Source organism: Podarcis bocagei (genome assembly GCF_964188305.1).
Source record: "Podarcis bocagei genome assembly, chromosome: 5".
Taxonomy (NCBI): Eukaryota; Metazoa; Chordata; class Lepidosauria; order Squamata; family Lacertidae; genus Podarcis; species Podarcis bocagei.
The window spans coordinates 31,536,760-31,561,590 of NC_138129.1; the positions used below are offsets into that span (position 1 = coordinate 31,536,760).

General features: G+C 40.7%; 1 protein-coding gene and 1 long non-coding RNA gene across 8 annotated transcripts in view; one reads left to right on the forward strand and one right to left on the reverse strand.

Moving 5' to 3' along the window:
- Positions 1–14,027, forward strand: part of LOC308588452 — a 100,342-nt gene extending 86,315 nt beyond the window's left edge. Inside the window, exons 2-3 of the long non-coding RNA XR_014008778.1 lie at positions 11,505–11,635; positions 13,648–14,027. This is a non-coding gene — a long non-coding RNA (uncharacterized lncRNA). The remainder of the gene's footprint in view (positions 1–11,504; positions 11,636–13,647) is intronic.
- The window catches only part of TOX2 (TOX high mobility group box family member 2), a 265,849-nt gene that overhangs the window by 71,998 nt on the left and 169,020 nt on the right, over positions 1–24,831 (reverse strand). For 5 of the 7 annotated variants that reach the window (XM_081196327.1, XM_081196328.1, XM_081196324.1 and 2 more), the window contains exon 4: positions 20,618–20,680. The exons of the other annotated variants lie outside the window; for them this stretch is intronic. In XM_081196327.1, the coding sequence (XP_081052453.1) occupies positions 20,618–20,680 (63 nt within the window). The remainder of the gene's footprint in view (positions 1–20,617; positions 20,681–24,831) is intronic. 7 annotated transcript variants of the gene reach the window in all.

Sequence of the window (24,831 nt, forward strand, 5' to 3'; positions counted from 1 at the left end):
ACTCTTCTTCTTCTTCTCTTCTTTCATGGTCTGAAATCTTGGCTGATTGAGATGGAGCCCCCAACAGCAAACTGTTCAAGACACTTAATGAGTTGTAAGCGCATCAACAATTAAACATAACTCGTAGAATGTGAAAGTGGACTGAATATGACAATGTTTATCCATCTTCTGGAATCAAGAAAAGGTAATGTTGACACTATGATATGTTAAAGTCCCAAGTGATTAATAAGTTATTTGATGCATTGCTCCAAATAAGAGTACTTAACAAAGGTGCTGATTGAGAGAGACTACAACAATGTATGCCTCTTAGATATGCTAGCTGTTCCAGCACCAAGGACAGGGTGCTGTGAATTTTTTCTGGAGCTAAACACATGCCAGCAGCAATTTTCAAACTCACTATCTGCCAAACACTGCAGTGAAAATACAAATCTTGGCATCTTCTGAGCTTAGTAGAATCTGCCAAAATGCTGCCAATGAATCTAAAATGATGAAGAATTTTCTCCTGTCACTTCAGTATTTAGGCAAGTACTAATGTTTCCTCTTTAATGCTTTTGTCAGTCTCTTGAGGTTAATGCAAATTCAGAGACCTTTGTCCTTCTCCACCTCAAGTTAATAAGCAACAAACTCAATCCATAGGGTGCTGATTTAATGATACCTCCTGGCATGTTTTATGGCTTCTCTTCTTGGCTCTCAGTCAAGGTTTATGGTTTCTAGTAGGCATCACAACAATATAAGCTGACAACCCCCAAAATACAGTATTTCAGTAAACAGTAGATCACAGTATAAAACAGTCTTTGCACCCGTTCATTATCAAATTCAGCTATCAACTACATTCAGAGGGGTAGTCATATTAGTCTATTGCAGCAAGAATCTTTGTTGCTATCAACAGTAGTTTATTTTGAAATATTTTTCTGCACTCACACAACTCACTCATGCCCAGTTGTTGTCATAGAAAGATTGTGAACAACTTGTAGGATGGTAGCCAACTTTTTAGTAATTCTTGGCTATACCAGGATAATCACCCAGACATTCTGGCATACAAGACAGAGGAACACTGATTTTTGGTGTTGTTTCTGTACAAGGAATATCTGAACAAAGAATAAAACATCAGAGTCTAGACACAGTACTCTCAAGACACACTTCCTATTCAGACATACATAGATAGCAAAGAAATAATGAGCTCATTCTTAAACATGAGCAATACATAAACAATAATATATATTGTGTATATATACACAACCCTTTTGTGGGGTTGTGTATATTTGCCTTAAATAAATTTCCTCATTCAGGAAGCATTGTTCTTGACTGGACTTACTTTGCTTTTCCTGGTATTAGCAAACAGCCATATCTGCTTGGCTACATCCCATCATGCTCTTATTGTATTCCCTACTTCATTTTGAACTGTTTTAATATTGTGTTGTAAAACTCCTACCTGGGAACCTTAGGGTGAAGGGAGAGTAATTATTATTAACAATATTTATCTTTTTTCTTGCTAAGACAACCCATGTGGCTAATGCAAGAAGCACTACTTTCACTGACTTTATTTTACTTCAGTAATGACAGGACATAACCAAATCTGATTTGCTATGTAGAACTGTGATGCCATCATGGCTATTACATATTCTGTTATCACCTTTTATTGATTGATTTATTGAATTTATATACCGCCCTATACCCGTAGGTCTCAGGGCAGTTCATACCCATGTTAGCAACCTGGAAGGAGAAAGAAAGAAGTTCTAGCTAGGAAAAAGGTGTCACAAAAGCAGCAAAGCTGTGGTGCTAAACAGGATTGAAAATGCTGAATATTCTCAAAAAAAAGCATTTTGGGGAAACACCTGCTCCTAACACATTTCTGTTCAAAAACTGAAGCAGAAGAATATTCAGTGCTGCCTTATAAGGTTTCAAGTTTTTTGTCTTATTCATTCATTCATTCATTTTCTATAACATCCTTCATTCAAAGATGTCAGGGTGGTTTACAATATAAAAACATAAAATACATACCATAATAACAAACAAAAACAATACCGCGTCCCCAGTTTAAAAGGCCATAGATGGTTTAATCAGCTAAAAGCCTGCGAGAAGATGAATGTTTTTGCCTGGCACCTAAAAATATGTTAGGAGCCAGGTGAGCTTCCCTAAGGGGAGCATTCCACAAGTGGGGAGCCACCCCCAAAAGGCCCCCCTCTTCTGTTTCTGCCCTCTAGACCTCTTGTGGAGGAAGCACACAAAGATTTTAAATTATTTCCTCCACACAGAAATCCCTGGAAAAGACTAGACTACATACACAGCATACATATGTGGCTATCTAATAAACAACGTATATACAGTTAAAGTTTCCTGGGTTCTAAACAAAGTGTATTGCATTACATAATTAATATAAATTGTGAAAGGAACACTCCTATACCATCTAGATTAGTTCTTTTTTTATTAGATGCCCATTCAGAACATTATTTACAGAGTCATGAAGTTGAATAAGTATTAAAAGACATTGCACTCCCACAACGGCTCTGGCCATCTCTCTCTAGTAAGCACTTGACCCATGAACAGTATGAAGATCCCACATCCTAATTAAAATGTAGGTCACAAAGTGATCTGCCTCCTGGATTTTGGAATTAGCCTTCTGCTGTCTTGATATGCACACCCCCTGCAGAGAGCAAAATCATTCCCCAGATGCCTTCTGAGCATGACAAGAGCTGAAGCCTAGCTGCAATAACTAGGAAAAAATTCAATCATTCATAGATGACAAGCAAAATCAACATGAAAATTTAGCGGTTACTGAGCAGCAGCAAACCTAGATTTGAATGGTTCGGGATAAAGCAGCAGAGCTGAGCTCTTGCTAACTGAGTGAACTAAATTCATTGTACTCTGTGTGACTTTTCTACTTCACTGGAAAAGCAAAACAAAAGTGAATGAGGAAAACTGTCACTCAAGAAGATTCCAGCTCCTATCAACCATTATAGACAATGAAGTCTAAACCTTTAACGGGATCTGAACTTATCTTCTGATTTGTAAAGGCACAATCACATCTGTTTTCTATCACAGAGGAAGAAAACTTGCATGTAAAATGTGGATGGCTTTTTGGGGCCACGTGAGTTTTCTCATAGTGTTTTTTCATAGATGCTACAGAACTTGCCCATGCATAACTAAGTGAATTTAAATCAAGCTTCAAATGATGGAGTAGAAACTACTGTAGGCCTACAGATTAGAGGCCTGCTCAGTCAAATCCAAAGGCCTATCTGGTCCACCATTCTACAGTATTCTCAATTTGGCCAGCTAGATATCTGCCTATGGAAAACAAACAAGCATGTATTTGTCTAAAGCCCTTCTAAAGCCATCCTACATCTTACAGGAGCAAATACCATGGTTTAAATGTGTACTGTGGTTTAAATTTAAACCAATTTAAATTTAAATTCTCTGTCCTGAATCTTCCAAAATTCAGCTGCATTGGATGACTCTGTGTTCCAGTATTACATACGAGGGATAAAAATGTATTCCTATCCATTTTCTCCATATCTTGCACAATTCTATACATCTCTATCATGTTCCCCCTTGTCTCACCTGTTTTATAACAAAAAAAAAAAGCCCCAAGTGTTGTAACCTTTCCTTACAGGGGAGTTTTCTAAGATTTCTGCAGCCCTACAATATGCTTTTTGAGGTGTGGCAACCAGAACTGGAAACAATATTTCCAGATTTCCTCTCATGGAGGAGGCACACGATGGGTCTCAGATTATGATTGCAGGGTCTGGGGAAAGGTGGTCCTTGAGGTACTGCGGTCCTGAGCCTTTTAATGCTGTATAGGTCAAAACCAGCACTTTGAAATGAACCCAGAAACTAATTGGCAGCCAGCGCAGTCAGGCCAGGATTAGTGTTACATGCTCCAGCAGCCTTGCCCCAGTGACCAACCTGGATGCTGAATTCTGGACCAGCTGCAGTATATGAACTGTCTTCAGAGGTAGCCCCATTTATAACGCATTGCAGTAATCTAACCTAGTGGTTACCAGAGGATAGGCTACAGTGGTACCTCTGGATGCGAACGGGATCCGTTCCGGAGCCCCGTTTGCATCCTGAAGCGAAAGCAACCTGCGTCTGCGCATTGTGATTTGCGGCTTCCGCGCATGCGTGTGACATCATTTTGAGTGTCTGCACATGTGCGAGCAGCGAAACCCAGAAGTAACGCATTTCGTTACTTCCGGGTCGCCATGGAGCATAACCTGAAAACGCTCAACCTGAAGCATATTTAACCTGAGGCATGACTGTACATAGATCTCACTTGCCGTTTTGGTTTCCCTTCTGACTTTTGAATTCATAGTTCTTTACTTCTTACACTGACATCTTCAATTCATCAAATCAGTTATCTCATATATGATATGAAGCTGATAGCAGTGGGGGGGAAATCTTTCGCAGTTAGCACAGAAATTCATCAGTAAAAGAAAAGAGAAAAAGAAGCAGCCTTTATCTCAGAGTTAAATCCAAGAGTGCAAGGCACAGCGCACAAATGTGGGGGCAAAAGGATTCAACCATACGCTAGCCCCTCGACAGCCTCCACAAAGGTCTGTCTCACGTGCAGCACCTGCGAACACAAGGAAGGGATGTTGGCGAGGGCTGTTTATCTCTAATGACACCAAAGGTGTACAACAGCTGGCTGGAGCAGGTTGCAGGCCAGTCTCCATCTATAATGAGAAATGCCCACTGCACTGAGAGATAAGTGAGAAGTATGACACTGGCAATTTTTATGGATGTTGAAGAATTGCAGCAATACAATTCCTCCCTTCTCAGTGACAAGCCAAACAATGTCCAAGGTGTAAAAGGAAGGTTAGTAATGGGATTCTGTAGAGCTGAGCCACAAAATATGGCACTGCATTAACCTTTATAAGCAGCAGGGCCAGGGAACAACATTTGGATGCATTTCATTACTGATTGGCTGCCCGTACGTGTTGCATGTGGAACATTTTCTCTCCCCGCTGCCACCTCTTCTCTATCTCACTTTCAATTTTTCTCTAAGAATCAATCATCCCCCCCAAAAAATTGGGGGGTGCCATCTCTTCCTAGTCAAGACAGGATGGTTTGGAGGAGATTTTAAAAATAAATATATTAGAAAGTTTTCTTGTGTACATGTAAAATATAAACCATTATTCTTTTATTTATAAATACAAAATGATACCAGTTTTTTTATATATATAACTGCAATCACATCATGAGCTAAATTATAGAGGTACAGAGTCTAACCATCCCGGGGGTGCATGCAAATTGTATAGCTAGGAAGCCAATCAAGGTATTGACATTTTTTTTAAAAAAAAAATTGCTGCCAAATTTATAAAGATTTGAAGATTTATTTCCCATGAAAAGAAACTGGAATCCTGATGCTATTCTGTTTTCCACTGGTGCAATGTTTATTTCCCCCTACCAATGTCCTCACTATGATAAATACAAAACAAATAATAGGGGGCAGGAGACTCGCTTCCCCCCCTGTTCCTTCAATGCAGAAGCCTTTGCTTCCCATTAGAACTTACTCTTCAGAACACCCAGAGCACATTCACAGGTGCTCACAGAGTCCTTTGAAGTACTCATTACATAAAGAAGCATTTTGCAGCCTATTATTTTTTATTGTAAGCACTATCTGTTATTTGCCTCTAAAATGGATCACATTTAAATAAAAAAGGCTTCTTCAGTGCACCTACACCTACATCTCTGTGTAGTCATCATAACCTCTCTATCTGAAACAAAGACAAGGAAATTTCCATTCCTTTGAGCTCTTTTGCCCAAAGTGCATCTTAGCAGCCATTCAAAGGCATGGCACTCTGTCTGCTTTTCCATCAGGCACTATACGTAAACGAATGGAATTTTTCACTTTTTAATAGTTGCCTTATTTATGCAAAATGTTTTCAAAATGCAATGTTATTTCTGCATAAATTTCCATTAAAACAAGTCTAGGAGCTGTTGAAGCACACCTTTGAGCTGAAAAACTACAATTACGTATTATTTATTGCTGGATCCAAGTTGAAGAGGTGCTAAGAGTTGGCAATGTCAAGTAAAGGCATAAATAATCTTCAGTTGAAACAATTAAATACCAACTGCAGCATGCTTGCGGGGGGGGGGGATCTAAAATATAGTCCTTCTCTTTATTCAAAGATCACATACTCTTTATGAAGTGTATTCCAATATTTGAAATATTCTTTCTGGTCTGGATCCAGAAAAGATGGAACAAAATTCTGCTTGTGTTATAGGACTTCCCTGGAGTTCTCCCCCCCCCCCCACCCTACAACCCTACTACTGCCCTTGCAACCCCCAAAGGTCACCCTCTGAATGGTGGGCAAACATTATTCAGTACATAATATTAACTGGGATTCTTTCATTCAAGACTCATGGATACAAGAATTGGAAAACTGCCAACAACATAGCCAATGCTGTTGAGGTTGCTCAGATAAACACCCACATTTGCTGCCTTTTCAAACTGGGAGTACCCTAAAACATGTTAAAAATATGTAGGAGCCACTCCTACATTTTGCTCCCAGTGATCTTCCATCTACTCAAAAATTGGGTCCTCAAGTGGTCATTAGTTTCAGCCCTGGTTCTTGACAGCCTAACAGCTTTTGCTGAAGGAAAAGAGAGTGGGAGTTCAGAAGCCAACTGGAGAGATCAACTGCAGGCAATTGTTTAGATAAGTTGGTTCCAAGCAATTTAGGTATACCAGCACCTTGAAGTAGGTCCCGAAAAAAATGGACAGCCAATGTAGCTGGCACAGAACAGGTGCAATAGGATCAGAAGACCTAGCTCCTACAAGTATCTTTGCTGCTGTATTCTGTCCCAATTGAAGTTTCCAGACTGTCTTTAGAGGCTGCCATAGGTGGAACACATTGCAGTCATTGAGCCTGGAGAAAACCAGTAAACAACCCAGATAAAGCTGACTAAAAGCATGGTTACTGCTAATACTTGTGTTTCCATGGAAAGCACAGGCTCCAGAAGCACTCCTAAGCTATAAACTTGACCCTTGTCGGAAGTGCAACTCAGTCCAGAACGTGCAATAAACAACATCATCCAAAGCAGCATATGTTGGAACCTTAAAAAGAGCTTCTAGGGAAACTCTTGGGTCACTGGGTAGTGACAGTCTCTGCTGGCTCTCCAAATTTATTCAGAACTTTCCGTCTCTAATGATTTGTACCCCAAGGCATGTTGTTACACTGAACAACAGTACAAGCTGTCTCTATACAAGTGAAAGGGTGTACACGTGTTCATTTATACAGCTCAACTGTGTCATACACAAATTGCGCCTTCATTGAACACTGCATCTGAATAACTGTTATGGATGTACCACTCAATTATCAGTGTACACAGACTATACACTCACTGAATAAACACCCCCCCCATTCTTCCAAGTATCTCCAAGGAGCATTTCAGCACCATGACACAAAACAGTGAGATAACCTGATGAATGAGTGATTTGCAGATTTGCAAAAGGTTGGCAATTCCTGATATAAAACATATATACATAGGTGCACAAGTATTTTAACATTAAAAAAACCACACCAGATGGCTTCTATATGCCACATACATACTGCACTGGACAGATTCACCATCCACTTTTTGCTGTCCTTCTAAAGCTCCACCATGTTGACTTTCCCCTGCTTTAGTAGTTATATTTGCTACAGCACTTGTAATTTATTTCCACTTTTATTTATATTACATCCTTTTATGAAAACCCAAATTTAAAACATGACATAAACACTGCACACATCAACTAGGATTGTTATTATCAGCCTGATGTAGAAGACAAAAAAAGGATGACGAAAATAAATCTTCAGGCTCCTTTTGCCAAGATTAAGTGGCATTTTTCAGCAGTACAAAGCGTACGTTAAAAAATAATTTTCAGAACACGATATCCAAGGAGCACTTGGGAGAGCAGAGCCATTACAGAGAGTTATACTGGAAATGTGCCTTAACAAATGCTATTATTACCTTGTACCAGTTCAGCTTCCCAGGATTGCATCGTGACTTCTGAGCAGATTTAGGAGTGATTAAGTTTACTGTGCACAAAAGCCAGCTATTTGGCAAACTGTCAACACAGCGTAATTGATATTTTAATTACGCTACTAATACATACATGCTGCTGTTCCCAACGAACCTCCTCATTGGTGTTAGACAAACAGCTTATTTACGGCTCTGATTATTGCTCCAAAGACGTTTTGCATTTATAATCAGTAATATTTTAAACTGCTGAAGGGGGGGTGGAGAAACCCAACAACACCAAATTGTTTTGCAAATGTCTAATGGCAGGAAACACCAAGCACAATGCAAAGGAGAATTATTGTTCCACTTGACATGTGTTTGGTAGATGAGGCACCAGGCAACAATATCTACATTCACAGCACTCTGCAGTTGATTTGTTTACTCTGATCAAACCATATGTGGAAGCCCAGCTTTTAGTTCAGAAGACCAGAAGAAAAGTGACAGGCAAGGAAAAATGAGGAAGAAGAGCAAGAGGAATTATTAGTGCCTTAGTGTGATTCATGTATGATGGGAGATTGAAAGAGAGGCAATCCTTAGTTGGCATCCATCAACACTGCTGAACTGAAAACGTTAATTCGCCAGACATATGGCACCCCTTTGCATTACAAATGTGCAAGTCCATGAAAGAGAGACAGAGGGCAGCTTATGAAGAATGCTCATCTTGATCTTCATCATCCTCATTGCGCTAGAACAGATGAAGCAGCATATAGCTTTCCACAAACACTTTCACAAACACCCTGCAAATATAAAAAATAAGAAAAACCCCTTGCCAGTGATTTTAACACCTCTTTTTGAAAGGGCATAAATGCAGGCCTGGTCCTACATTTAGGCAGATCCTGGGGGGGGGGGGGTATTCAGAAAACAGCACTGTGGAAAACAGAGCAATATGGGCCATTTTGCTTGACCTGCCAAGTCTTCTTCAGACATTGAGTCGGGGCGCGGGGACATTTTGTCATTTGTCTCAGGTAAAAATATTGGGTCAGATTGATGTTCCCAGAGGGGTGGGTGCTGCAAGTAGTCTCACAGGTATGTGATGGGAAATCTTGATGCATAGCACTTAAAAGCAATTAAACTGCCAAACAGAGAGCGCCCGGCCTGGTTGTGCTATCAAGCAGATGCCATCCCTCTTCCCTCGCCATCCAGGGTGAGGGCAATCTGATAGCATTGTTTGCCCTAAGGGATATCATCAGGTAGCCTAATTCTGGTGCTATGTGGCACATGATAGTCTTATATTCATTATGTGATCTCTTGATTCGCCTGGCACTTTCATTATACTCCTTTAGGCACCAGGCAAAAATGTTCCTCTTTAACCAGGCCTTTGGTTGATTGACATTCAATGCCCTTTTAAAATGTGTGTGTGTGTGTTTTGGGTTGTTCTTGATTTTATTTTGATTGTTGTTGTTGTTGTTTAGTCGTTTAGTCGTGTCCGACTCTTCGTGACCCCATGGACCAGAGCACGCCAGGCACTTCTGTCCTCCACTGCCTCCCGCAGTTTATTTTGATTATGTATTCTTATATCGTGATTTTATCCTGTGAACTGCCCTGAGACCTGTAGGTATAGGGCAGCATACAAATTTTTAAAAATGATGATGATGATGATTGGCTGGGTTCATGCAGTGTAGATGAAAGCAGCTTTAACTGCAGCATACTGGGGAATGCATGAGACTGCTAAGATAGGTTCTTTCCAATGGATTTTTCACACCTCCTGGGATCCTGCTTTTTCTCATCAATTAACATTCAAGTGGTAAAATTCAGCAAAGCACTAGGCATATATCCCACAGTTGTCTCTTGATTAAGTGTGGTTACAGAACCAAACAGTACAGAACAATTACAGAGAAATGTTTATCTTGTACCAAAAGTTTTATCAAGTTGAGTCAGATTCTCAGTGGATGCAAATACAAGAGTGTAGATACAGGCTCTATTTTTCTACCTCAATTGTTCTCAAATGGGGGCTGCAGGATACCTAAATAGAAGGGTAGAATTGTTATGTAGGCAGAGCACCCAGATCCTCATCCTCCAGCCAAGGTAAGACCTGGGAGGGTTAATTGCATTGTTAGGCTTGTTTCCACTGCCAATCTATTCTCCGCTCCCATTTCAGCACTGGTGCTCTCTCCAAGGACATCATAATGAATAGTCAAAGCTGTTTTAGCTGCCAGTATTAATGAGATCTTCCCTTTGTTTTTTGGCTGTCATTTGTCCTACAAGGGAAGCGTGATCTGGTCAGTATGCTACCTGCTGTTACTTTAAATCAATTCAGCGAGTTCACAGTGCAGCCCATTGCTGAATGATTCAAAGTGTATGGCATAGACATGTACTAAGGAGAACGTCTCACGGAACTCAGTGAGTAAGCTGTCCAGCTACCTCACTGCTCACCTCTAACTCCAGGTTACTTATGAGCAAGTTTAAATTGGACCCTTCCAATACAGAGGATAGTATTCAACTAGCACATCCCATGGGTGCAATGATTTCTCCTTCTCACTCTTAGCATGCCCCACACCTTCTCCAAATCTGCTCCAGAGGGTTGGGGGGGACCCTAGAACAGTTTTAGGGGTGCATGGGGGAGCAATTAACATTGGATACAACCATGTGGCAAGGTGAGGTGATCACCTCAGGCGGCAGGATCCACAAGAGCAGCAGATCCCCTTCACGGTGTAGATTTTCACTCTCCTTCCTTGGAGGGGAGAGGGGTCATTTAATCCAAACCCCTGCAATGTAGGAATCTCAAGTAAAGCATCAAATACAGGTGACCACCCAACCTCTGTTTACAAACCTCCAATGAAGAAGAATCCACCACCTTCCAAGGAAGTCCATTTCACTGCTGAACAGCTCTTACTGTCAGAAAGTTCTTCCTGAGATTTAATCAGAATCTCTTTTCTTGTAACTTGAGGTCATTGGTTCAAGTCCTATCCCCCAGAGCAGGACAATCCCAACGGCAATGAATCTCAACAGCAAAGGGCATTCCTAAGCAGCATTCTGGTCTTAAGAGTGAGGCCTACAGAGCATCTTCTGTCACCAATTGGCATTCCCTACCACCAGGCAGAGCTCGCTGAGAAAGCTTTGAAGAACCAAGTAATTACAGAAGTGAGCTAAAGATTCTAATATCATGTCCCAGAGCCCCAATCAGAAACTGAAGTTTTTAAGAATAATGTTAAGATACCCATTGGTTCCTGGTAATATATTAAATGTGAACATTTATGTGTGCTGGCTTTAGTACTTCAAAAATGAGGTTGTGAATCAGGCCACAGGCTCTTTTTTGTGCTAGGAAGCTGCCCACATTATGCATATAAAACCTAAAGCCAAAATTGCTTGTGTTAGTCAAGGTTACAAGATATTGCAGAGAGGATCTAATATAGAGAGAATAGTTGAACACTGTTATTTTCTTAATGCCAGGGGAGTCTATTGCATATCTTCCAATAACTAGATAGGCGACAGTGAACATTTTTGTCAGAGAGCTTTCCACCTTGCCGAGAAATGTAATAATTTTATTTTTATTATTCCAGTTTTTAAAACTGCTCTCCATCACATGAGATTCCTAAGGGAAAATTTAAGGATTCCAGGGCAAGTCTCATCATAAGGGGAGTGTCCAAGCCGAGCTTGTTTGGTTCTGATGCAATGAAAACAGATGCAACAAGTTATTCTTTTTTCTTCTTATTAAAATGCAAAATAATTTCTTCCTCTTGCGCCCTTGTGACAAGACAAGCTGCTAGGTCTCATCTCAACACACATGCCGGACAGTCATCATTAATGAAGGAAAAGGGTAAAATTCTATGATGTTTGGCATGGCTTTGGGTAGCACAATTTTGCTGTTCCTTGCCAACTTCCAGTGGTGAATGTAAATTCAAACCAGTTGGTGTGTTGCTGGTTTTTTGTGGGGGGGGGGGTTGTGAGTGCAGATTTACTTATGGAAGAATTCTGTGAGGATCAAAAGTCTGCAACCATATTGATCCCATAAGTAATAACACTACACAGTACCTGTATTTTTCAAACAGCCCTGGCTCATACTCATTACACAAGGTAAAGGTAAAGGGACCCCTGACCATTAGGTCCAGTCGTGGCCAACTCTGGGGTTGCGGCGCTCATCTCGCTTTATTGGCCAAGGGAGCCGGCGTTTATCCGCAGACAGCGGGTCATGTGGCCAGCATGACAAAGCCACTTCTGGCCAACCAGAGCAGCACACTGAAACGCCATTTACCTCCCGCCGGAGCGGTACCTATTTATCTACTTGCAGTTTGACGTGCTTTCGAACTGCTAGGTTGGCAGGAGCAGGGACATAGGGACACTCTAAAAACAGGCCCCAAATAATGTTGACAAAAGCCTACCTCATGGTTTACGAAGTCAGAACTCTCCGAAAGGACACAAACACACACAGCTTGAACGCACAGCAAAGAATTTAAAAGTAGCTTCTTTCATCCATGTATAGTTGTGGTTGAGACTAAGGATATATATTTTTAAAGGCCTTAAAAGCAATTGAATGTCATCTTGCAAATATCAGCCTGGAGAAAAATGTTATGAACAAGTCATTGTACACCCCTAGGATTTTTATTTTTAAAAAGAGGTTCCAAATGAATATGCCACATTCATTACAATGAGAACATGAGTGGGGGCTGTTCAATTAAATCTCATAAAGGAGGGGAGGAAGAAACTTAAGAGAGTTAGCAAAGGTAAAATAATGTTCATTAAAAACAGAAAAACAACCTGGAAAATCCTTTGTATTCAACTTCGCACTCGTACATCATAATGTTCCAGTAAAAGCCCATTTTCCCTTGAGATAATAAAAGAATTGAATTTTTCCTTATCGGTCATCTATTTTTCTAGCTATAGCTATTACTCCCTCTCTGCAGTTGCTAGGCAACAAGAAATATTAATAGCAGCTTTTATTAGCTTAGCTTTAGCAGCAGAGTACCAGAATGAGAAAATGGAAAACATAAATGTGTTACATAAATCTTTCAACCTTTCAGGGTTTGTGTTAGTCTCTGTTTTCATAATGATTTATTGAAGTGATGGTTCATTTATGAGAAAAAGGAGTGTGAAATAAGAAAACGGAACATTACCCTGAAGGACTGTTTGAAAATAAATAATTATAGGAGGTGAAGAAAAGCTGTTTAAAACCATTTCTCTGAGTTTTATAAAATTTAAAAAGACATATTTCTTTCATTTATTGCCTTTGAGAAAAACACTAGCAAAGGATTGCAAACAGGCCTCCGATTAATACGAAAAAAGGCATCACATGTGATTGTGTTTTGATTATTCCTCACCATGGACTTATATCAGGGAATTTAGTTTTTAAATAGAGACCCATTAATGAGCAGAATTTCAAGCAAGTCATAACCAAATGCATAAAGATTCTATTCAAATGGAGGGGAGCTGACTACTGCCTTCATGGGAATTCAAGATGCTTCAAACTCCGGAACACTTTTCAAATTGCTTGTCCCCATGTCAACAATGTCTGCCGTTACGTCTGAAATGCTCCAATATTTACCTCTGTTTATTTTTATAAGGCTGCTAATTTGGAATTCAATTTGTTTTGCAGCTTGATTTGAGTGGCTTTATGCTTTGCTTTATTGCGGCAGTCGCCAGCAGTAGAGACCTGGGAAGTGTACTGCTATATTTAAATGCTAATTTATTTCTCATTGCACTTCACAGGTGTTTTTAAACATTATAACTCAGGGAAGTAGCAACGTTTTGGTTTCTGCAGAAGGATGAGAATTGTTGTCAATGCTGCTTGGATGTTGTTCTTGGGATGTTCCAGTTTATTTTTTAATTTCGAAACACCAGCAAAATGTAAAAAAAAACATAGTAAGTAATGTGCCAGTTTTTTAAAATTAACATCGTAATAAATTACTATTTACAACAAAAATATCCTAGGCACTGTACAATGATAGGGGTGGACACAATTCCTTGCCAACCAGCTCATAATTTTAAGGAAAATGAAACGAGAAGAGGGGACAGAGGATTTGTTTACACGTGGCAGCTGTCACAGACACTGCTTAAAACTCACCACAGTGTGATTCTTAACAAGCAGTAAGGTAATCCTATGCAGTTGCACATGGACTGAACACCACCACAAATGTCTGAAAGGTCAGGTCTGTGACAGCAATCTAATGCACCTGAATGGCTTAAAACATGATAGCCACTATGTGGTGCAACTCAGTGGCTTCTCTGTTGTCCAATAACATGCAAACTAGCCCTCTTCCCTGGGGAAGATATAATGCCAAAGACAATTTTCTGATCAGAAATTACCCCTGAGGTTCCTTCCCACTATACCTCTCTCACCCCTGGGTTGGGAGATAAGGGTGACCTTCGTGAACCGTGGCTTTGTTTCTGGAGTTCAGAAGGCGCTTTAACCATGGTTCACAGTGATCCAATGTAGGCCAGCATTGAGGGTGAAATCACAAGAGAGTGGCAGGAGACCTTCATCACTTGACTATCTTCAGATAGTTCTACCTTTGAGTGCTGCTAGTTCACATAGAGGCATAAAATACTCTGATGTGAATTGGCCTAGACACATATTTCACCCACAGCTGCCATTTTCCAATGATGGTGACACCATTTTCATTTGATGCTTTGGGGAAAAATGGCTGCTTGCTCCTACTAGGTGGAATCTAGGTACATGCAACCTGAGTGACATCATCTGTATGCTTCTCTCTACATTGGCTGAGGCTATGCTAGTGATGGACAGGTGTTTGGATAGGGTAGTGAAATGAAGGCTAATAAACTGAAGTTAAATCCTGACAAGATAAAGGCACTGTGGATGTCATGCCCGGGAATTAGTTGCATAGCCTGTTCCAGATGTGGTTCATAATATAAGGGTACTCTCCAATCCAGTGGTCACTAGGGGCTCAGGTGGCCTCATTGGCATGGAGTGCCTTTTTCAACTTTGGCTTTTTCACCAGTAATTATTGTTCCTGGGCAAGGATAGTATGGCCACAGTGACCCATGGTCTGGTTACCTCCCAATTGGACTACTATAATGAGCAGTGTGTGGAGCTGTCCTTGAAGACAACACAGAGCTATTGTGGCAGAATACAGAATTTTAAGCCAGTAGTGTCTGATGGAATCATATCACACTGTTTCTTTTGTTGTTGTTAACATTACACTGACTCTAAAGGAATCACACTGTTTGTCTATTTGCTTCTAAGGTGAATTTAAGATGTTGGTGCTTACGTTTAAAGTCCTAAACAGCCCAAAATACTTAAAAGGAGCAACCTGCCCTATTCTAGAATGAGGAGGTTCTTCTCCATGATCCACCAGGCTAGAGTCTTCTCTGTGGTGGCACCCTGACAGTAGAATGCCCTCCCAAATATGACTGGTGCTTACGTTGTTATCATTCCAGACCAGGTTAAAAATTATTTATTTACCCACATATTGTAAATTGATGGTTATATAGCAATCTGTTGTTCTCAACTCCCTTGACTTATTCTGAGCAGTGTATTTTATTATTTTAGCATTGTTCATTTTATTATTTGATTTATGGGGAGAATATATATATATATATATATATATATATGCTTTCGCAAAGCAATAGATGAAATATAGAATAATCTCCTGAATTATTAAAGCCCATTAGTAGCAACATTGTAATCCTGAGTTCTACTCCCCACTCTTAATGGATGATTCACGTTACCTTTTACAAAAGTAGGATGACTCTAATGATTTATTCCTCTGCTTGGCTTCATAAGTGAAAGTATAGTGTAGCATGCACGGCACAATCCCTAACAAATCCATTAGCACTGGGAATCTTTGCTGTCTAAATGGTTTTGCTTGGGTTTGGGCAACATGGCTCAAAAACTTGCTGTTATAGACATGTTATTTTCTCTCAGTCTGAATTCTCTAATATTACTGTCCTGCCTTACAGAAATGTGAGGATGAGCAATATAGTTTTTATGCATCAGTTGTGCTATGGATATGGTCAACAAAAAAAGTGATGTAAAAATTTAACATGCAAACTCCTGTGTCTTAGAGAGACAGCTGAACACCTGGTTTACTTGGAAGTAAGTATGCCAAGTTAGTTCTAATGAGAAATCTCCAAGGGAGACATTATCTTTATAATCACATTATTGCGTCAAGGCCTGAAATGTAACCAAGGTAATACTGATTTGTGAACCCAGCACTTTCGTATGTTAAGCAAAATGCAAATAATGGACAGAGAAAATCTGCAGTGAGGTCAAAATGGAAAGTGTGTCCCCAGTGTATATGGGTGTCCCTGTCAAAGTTTCAATGAATGTAGCATTTTGATCCACATTCAAATCCAACAGTAGAAATCCAAGAAACTTCACGAGTCTCACTGACAGCAGTCAAAAGAAGAGTGACTGGCAAGAGCTACAAGTTTTTCCATCAGACATCAGTCTGCATATCAATATTATGATTTGCATTCTTCTGGTACCAAGATCAAACCCTTAAAAGGATCTCAGGTAGTGTAACTGGCAGAAAGGCCTCTGCTACAGGCCTTGGAGAGCTACTGTGTCAAAGCATGCAGTACTGGTCTGATTATTATATGGTAAGTCCATATGGTTGGAAAGGCTAAGTGATGCCATTGCTCTGAATCTTGCCACACAGTCTGCCAGCTGCTTCCCACTTCCCTTTCTTCAAAGAGCCTGTCCCCACCAATGCAGATCCATTATTTGAAAAGCAACGAAAATTTCAGAGGCTTTCATTGACATATGTGGATTTCTCAGCAGTTGCAGGTGTTTGAAACTGATTGCTTCAGAATCTTGTATGGGGGAAGTGAGAAAGACTCCCACAGCCACTAGTTTTCTATTGAATCCATCAATGGACAAATAGGATGAGCATAGGTGTGGGCTGAGGTGCAGGGCTCACTGTTCAGAGAAGGTGCCCCCACCTGATTTCCTGCACCTCTCCTTTCAAGCCACAGCCCATCCCATTCAGCTGAGTCCTCATTCCTTGGGGAGCCTTTTCAGGGAGCACAGGGTCTGCCGGGCAGAAGAGGCAGGAAATTCAGCTTCCACCTGCCCTTTTCTGCAGGCATATCTCTGATCAAAAATTAAAATCAGATTAAATCATGTGTTCTTGCAAAATCTTGCAACATTAAAGAAGAATACCAGGTTTCAGCTTTATGTCCCTCTGGGGATTTATACCTGTAGGGCAGCCACCAAGAATGTTTCTCTATGAGCTCTTGTAGTCTGCCTTGCACTGTTACGGCATGAACACAGGAGTATGTGCATAGAATTCTGTTGTGCTCATGGGTTCTCTAAATAGGGCCACTGTCTCAAGACCAGCTTGGCCCACTATCGAGCATGACAGGAAAGCTGTTTGCACCACACTGAACGTTCTCTCATTCCGGCTGCAATCTGTCTTTTGTTTCTGACAAATGAATGTATTTCCAAATTCCCCTCTGAAAACCCATTTCTCGTTGACAGCTCTTTAACCCAGTCTGCTCAATAGATGCCCACCACCACCTCGCCTTTCGCACAGTCTGTCTCTCAGTGCTGCTTCAAGTTCCTCGCCAAGATGCTGAAAAGATCTCCCTGCTGTATCAGTGCTAAAGATAACGCTCTGATGATATTATTCCTGTGAAATGAACAGCTAGAAAGTGCTCAGCAACCTTCTGGAGGCTTATATCTCTCTGCGTACTATGAAGGGGCTAGGGAAGGGGTGGGGGCGGGGGGGGCTGCCTGCTCAACTGGGGGGGGGAAAGCAATCCATCACATTGGTATGAAGTTTGCTTTTTTTCTTGCCCCGTTTTGTTAGCTACCCCTTCTTTTACCCACCCTCATATTTCTTATCCTCCATTCCTTACTTATTTCCAACTCACTCTTCAATGCCTATAAGATCTAACAAGGCTTCACCCTTTCCCCAACCAACTCCTGGTTTTAAGTCTTCTACCAGGGCAACTGAGGCTATTTCCATCTCAAAACCAGGCCAGAAATCAGACTGAAACAGATTCAATTCATCAGTCTCATCGAAAAACTGCCTGGAGTTGAAATGCTACCACCCACTCCGAAACCAACTCAATAATGGTTAACTGGCCACTCGGTGAAGGTCATCCAAAACAGTGAGTCCAAGCCAGATTTCTTCAATAAAGGGTTAACTAATGCCTCTTTCAAAATGGACAGATTTTTCAGGCAACTCTTCCACCCAGTCTGAGATATTCTCAGCACCTACAACCTCGCCCCACACAGTCACACCAAACAATGAGAAGATGGAGTCCAGGGCAGGACATATTGCTAACCAGTGGCGTAGGAAGGGGGGTGCGGTGGGTGGGTGTGGGGTGCCCTGGATCACTGAGGGGGGTTACAAAATGGCAAAAATATGTGTTTTTAAAATAATAATAAAAATTGGGTTCACGGCACTAGGTGAAGTGGGGGGCACTGGGCGCCACACCGTGGGGCCTGCAGATTGCCTGAGCCACGCATCTCTCCTGAGGGGAAGGCAGTGGGCAGACTGCCTGCAAGCTCCATGCTGCTTTTTCAAGCAGCGCAGAGCCTGCATCTGCCCACCGCCTTAGCTACCCTACAGCTGGGGGGGAGACTGCAGAGAGGCTCCACACAGTGTGCCCTGCCTTGGCTCGCCCCGCTCCCATGGGCAGTTTGCCCCCCCCCCTGGCTGCAAGAACCACGTGCCGCACCGGGCACCTGAGCGGCTAGCTATGCCGTTGTTGCTAACCATATAAAGTATTAGTAAAAGTCAAACAATGCCTGATCAAAGGAAGCATATATGGGACATATTTCCATGTATCATGTTTATGATGGACTTCTCTCCGCCTTGAACTGTGGCTGAATATTCTGCCTTCTTAATGCTGCCCTAGCTAATAGCTTCTTAACACTGACTCAACTGCATGTTTCCTGTGCCTATTTATTTATTTGTTTATTTATTTTCTTCCATTTATATCCTGCCTTACTTCTTCATGGGACCCAAGGAAGCATACAAGTAGTTTCTAGGCAGTCACCCACCCAAGCTGTGACCAGACACAAATCTTCAGCAAGGTGATTGCTTGGTGTGCCTTCGGACCATACCCTGTTTCTTTGACAAAGCAAACCGTTTCCTAACACTCATCAGATCCAGTAGTACACTGGCTTCCTCAACCTCAGCCCTCCAGATGTTTTTGGCCTACAACTCCCATGATCCCTAGCTAGCAGGGCCAATGGTCAGGGATGATGGGAATTGTAGTCTCAAAACATCTGGAGGGCCAAGGTTGAGGAGGCCTGCAGTAGTAGAATCACTGCTACTCACAGCTGCTTCCCACAGAGACCATTTATCTACATGGTTGTAAAACATTTAGCACGGCATAGTTTCTAGTGTAGTGTGTGAGGCTGTTCATAAAAAAACAAACCCATGTGTGGGCTCAAAATAGCCTCCTTGTCTCTGCAACAGCATCCTACATCAGCTAGACCCCAAGAAGAGAAAGGAACACATCAATATCTGTGGTTATACCTCAACTGGTAAATTTCCTCCTCACTTTGTTCTTTCATAATGAGAACTTGGTGTATGCAGGTTATTTATAGAACCAAAGTTTATTTTATAACCAATGCAGCAGGATGTGGTCTAACTATTGGCCACACTCCCTTTGCTTTAGCGAAGAGAACATTAACTTTTTTCATATCTCACAATCAGTGGGGATGAAAGGAGAAAACGCTTGACAGGTGCAGAGAGGGCAGAAAAAAGGGAGTATGTAGAACCTTTAGTCTTCTAATGGAGTTTGAAAGTTTCAAACTCAAAAAAGCATTTCATCAAGTCATTCAGCAAAATATGCATTGGGTGCAATCCATCAAGCACTGTGGCTACATATTGTCCAGTAACTTAGCTTAGGGTTTATATGGAACCAGACACAACTTCAACTGAAGTGAGTTGGGGGGGTGGAGTCACAACAATAGTGCTTTGTGAATCCAATGAATCCACTGGATACTTAAAAATACAATCCTATGTTTGTTTACTCAGAAATAATTCCAACTCTATTCACTGTAGCTTTCTTGCAGCTATATGTTTGTAGGGTTGCAACTTTAATTTAGCCATGAAATCACAGTCCTACAGAGGCTTATTTGAATCGTTAATTTCTTATACTTGGACAAGCTTTGGTCAGTCACTGGAACTCAGTGGCTCCAACAAAGATCACAACTGAATATCTAAAAGCAGTACAATTTTCAGTTCTGAGGAAGTACCCATGACCCTGATACTGAGCTACTAAAAGTTTGTCAGTTTCTTCCAAGCCATAAGTTAAGCTTCCTTGATTATGTCATAACATGGTGCTTGGATTGAGCCACTGCCTTACTCTGCATTTCAGATGTTTTCCTTATGTGCTGCTAACTCTAAAGCAGAAAGTAGTAGTTCTGTTACAGGATACCAATATTTCATTGAGATTTTTCCCTCTGTGATTATAAGGAGAAGAAGTCGTGACTTTCTATATATTTTAACAACAACAAGTTTTGTTCTGCTTTGTGCACTTCTAACTGCTTTCAGCTTTCTGTCACTAGACAAAAAAAACTAAGAATAATACTGATTATCTAGTAATCGGAAGCGGTAACTCTTAACATCATGAAAAACAGACATCATGAAACGAAAATGGAGGTTAAGATTAATTCTCTGCATATGGGCATGTTAAATTAAACATAACTGCACATATGCATGGAGTTAAAAGCTCCATTTCTGAAAACACTTACCACATGCTGCAAATAGTTACTCCTGTGCAGTCCCATGGACCTCAGTGGAAGGCAATCTAATGACTAAAGCAACAGGGTTGGGAGTTAGGGGAAACGAAGAATCCATTCCATGCTTTGCCAGTGAATCATTTATTCATTTATGTATTTGTTCCCCAGCCCTTCCTACGTTTAGGGCCACTAGAGTCACATGGGCTCTCGCTGTCCTGAGAATTAGTTATTCATCTGAATACAGTGTTCTGAAGATTCCTTGGATAAGAGGCAGTAATGAGCAGCTGCACTTGATCTCCTTATTTAAAAACATGACCGTACAAGATAATACCCTCTTGTTGATCCCAACTGATAACATATATTTGTGGGTGTAGTTTTTGTGTCAAATCACAGGAATACATTTCGATCACCTTGTCTTTGTCTCCTAAACTTCTAGCAATTAAGAAATTTCTCTTGCACTAAAAATATAAACCAGCATGATATTAGTATAACAAATGCTAGCAAAGTCTGGACAGAGACAGAGAGTACAGCACAAATTACCCTAAACAAAAAGGGATTGCCAGTTAACAGTCTAGGAATACCGTCTGTCACAAAAGGAGAGAGCAGCTACTGTTTCCCTTGCTATTCTCATCACCCTGCTTCTTTGCCCACCCACAATGTGACAGAACAAAACTCGTTCTTGTTTCACTAGGCAAAAGGGGAAGGTTTTCACAAGAAGTGGGTGGGTTGGGGGAGCAGGGCAGAAGAAACCTTGGCTGCATCCTCCTTCTCAGCTATGGGGCTGTCAAAAGAGTCATGAAGTTCCCCCGAGTTGCAACCTGGCAACTCTACAAACAGAAACACACCAAGAGTTCTTCTACCTTTGGTTTGGATAGGTTATATGTGAGGTTTGGCACGATAACATGTGCTTTTCTATGCTTTGGTTCACACCATCCAGCTTTTATATATTATATTTTATAAACATATACACATGCCTTTTGGGGTATGTTCTGTGTATTTAATACTGACGTTTCTTATACCTGACTTGGGAAAATAGATTTTGACATATTGAACACTTTAGGATCTTTTGGGCAAGGGATTGGGCAACAATAAAATGGAGACAGTTCGTTTCATTGTGGCATTGCACAAAGAATTAGGGTCTGGCAGGTATAAGCTGTTAACAGAGACAAACTTTGGAACCTGTTTGTTCTGCCCATAGGATTTCATTCTGCCTCCTGTGCATGCAGACCTTTCATTAATGCCAGTTGAAAACTGCAATGTATTTAACTGGGATAGATGCTATCAAGGCATGAACATACGGCAGAGGTACTGGGAGTACATGTCAATGGGAAATAATGCCTGACTCGCTGCGACAGCAGAGGGCCTGAAGATCATTTTAATGGCAAATGGAAACTCGAATGTCTGACAAAAAGGTAGAAATGTTTATAATTTTGGCTTAAAACAGAAAGACAATTCACTTCCTCAGTGGCCTTTTTGCTGCTCAGAGCCTTGGGGATATATCATGCTTCCAGAGGCCTTCATTTAAAGTGAAACACCCTCCGTTGAGAAATGGATGAGAAACTCGTGACTTCTCCAGATTTTTCCTTTCTTTTCGTTTTTCCTTTTCATTACAAGGGGGAAACAAATCTTAATATCCCTATTCTACGCTTACAGCACACTAAGCCCTCTTCTTATCTTCCTGCAGCTCAGTCCTGATTTATTGTCATGATGCTGCATTTGTAAAACAGAACCATAAAGTAAAGAAGAGAACATTTCCCAAGGACTACTCTAAAATAAATTATTTCAGATGTGTAGAAGCTGCTTAATAAATCCCGCTATTCTTGTTTCTTTGGGTATTTTAGAAACTGATTTATAAGTGCAATATCTCCTCTCAAAAATGAGACAATCAACGCAGGATAAAATTATCATGTTATGAAAATAGGGGTCAGGCATTGGCGCTGCACTTTAAATTAAACTGAGGGGGGAAATATCTTTCATATGAAATTGACTCTTTTGTCTCAGAAATGAATGTTTTAATCAACTCGGCTGAAGAGGAGCCCTAAAGTAATGTTTGATTTCATACAAGCTGCCTGTTGGTTTTGAGATAGCCATGACAAGGAGAGGGATAAGGTGAATACCCTCATATTAAACACACACAATAAAACATCCACCACAAATTTAGGGGATGATGGTGAGAGGGTGGGGCTGAGCTTCCTCCACTTCCTGCACTATTGTCTCCTATAAAGTCTACTTGCTTTCCAGAGTCTGAGCCCACACCAGGAAAATCAATTGGTTTTTAGATAAGAGGCTTGTATAATTACCATTATATTAACTGAGCAAAAACTGTTACATCTGTATCCCACCTTTCCTCTAAAAAACAATGTTATCCTCACAAAGATCTGGTTCAGATTTACTACCAAACCATCATCTGCATTACCCAAAACTTCAGCTCTATGCCATGATTTGTGTTACAGATATACAGGCAAACCATGGTTTATGTGGTTTCCCTCTTCCCCTCCCACTTTCCTTGACAATCACAGGATGCCAACCGAATGACAACCTCCAAAGGCAAAGCAACAGCCCAAACAATGGTTTACTGATTTACATGTAACAACCAAACCACCAATTGTCCAAATTATGGGTTGACAAAGAGTTTCAAACCATGGTTTCAAGTTTGGAATTGGCAACAACCCACAAACGATGGTTTGTCAAACGGTAATGATTCAAGCGTCACAAACCACTGTTTGGCTTTGCGGAGCATGGTTTATAACATGTTCGAGCCATCTCATAAAGTAATTATATAGGAAATTCGGCTGAGAGATAAGTGATGTATCCAAAGCCAAACAGCAAACTTCATAGTCTGGTAGGACTTTGAACTTTCCGCATTCAAGCCCAATACTGGAGCCACTAGACTAAAACGCTCATCAGGTGATAATGATATATATATATTAAGGTGCCAAATAAACACTACCATTTGGCAGCATTTAATTTCTGACTGCTTTTATTCATGATTTGTTGGCTGATTTCCTCGTCCCTATTTCTATATACTTACTTTTTATTTCAATGGATAGCATTTTAAACATTTGTTGTAAGCTGCTTTGGGGCTAATATTGTTGGAAAGATGGGATATAAATGTTTAAACAAATAAAATGATGCACCCAAGGAAGCTAATGATGAAGGAAATAATGCATAGCTATCTAATAAAACTGCACAGTAATATCCATACTGCACATGAAACTGTAACTGAAATTAAGGCAACATGGATTTTTTTTTTCATTTTTTTGCTTCCCATTGCAAATTCACCTTTGCTCTGTGCAAACACTTCAGACATTCTCTCCCAGATCTAGCTTTTACATATTTAAGGATTCCACCCCCTTCTGCTATTTTATGCAAAAGAGTAGCATAGACCTTTTAAAGTAACACAATAAAAGGTAATAATTTAAGCAATTCTGCAAATGCAACAGGCTAGCAGACTGGAGGCCAGACTCTGCTTCCTCAGGCAGGGTTTCCATCAGTTAAAATGTATTATTTGTTTATTTACTTATTTGTCTATCCTGCCTTTCCCTTCTAAAATTGACTCAGTGGAAGCTGGTGGTTTGAAAGGGGGACTAATGGGCAGCTCATTTGACTTTTCTCATTGATGACTTTCTTGTCTTTCTTTCTACTTTTCCACCTTTCCTCCTTTTACCTTTTTCTGGCTCCTAGGCTGATCGTACATCAGGGATGGAGGAGGACCATACAATAGACAATAATTTACAGAAAAGCAAGTTACTCTTTGCTTAGGCCCATGGAGGCTCATTCATGTAGCACGAAACCATGGTTTGGGCATTACATGTGAACATTGCCTCTGTCACTGAGATTAGGTACAAAAAGTGGACATGGTCAGGAGAAACCCTAATTTTGCTTCAGCCAGTTAGGTGTTACCAAATGAGAGATGACAGAATGAGTGCATGAGTTTTCCTGCCTAGACTGCTTCCCTCTTCCATATCCTTGTGTAAGCAAAAGGTGAGCTAGAGGAAAAGATCAAGGACAGACTCTCTCAAAAGGGTTTTAAAAAATAATAATAATTAAGCTATATGGATGATTGCAGACACAAAGCTTGGTGGTCTAACACTGGGCATTTACTTTAACGTACAGAGATGTTCACTTCCCCAAGCATAAAGTAATGTGGATGAATGTGATGGTATTTATATTCCTACTAAACATATCAACAAAGCAATGAATGGGAGACTGTGGAAGATCTCTCC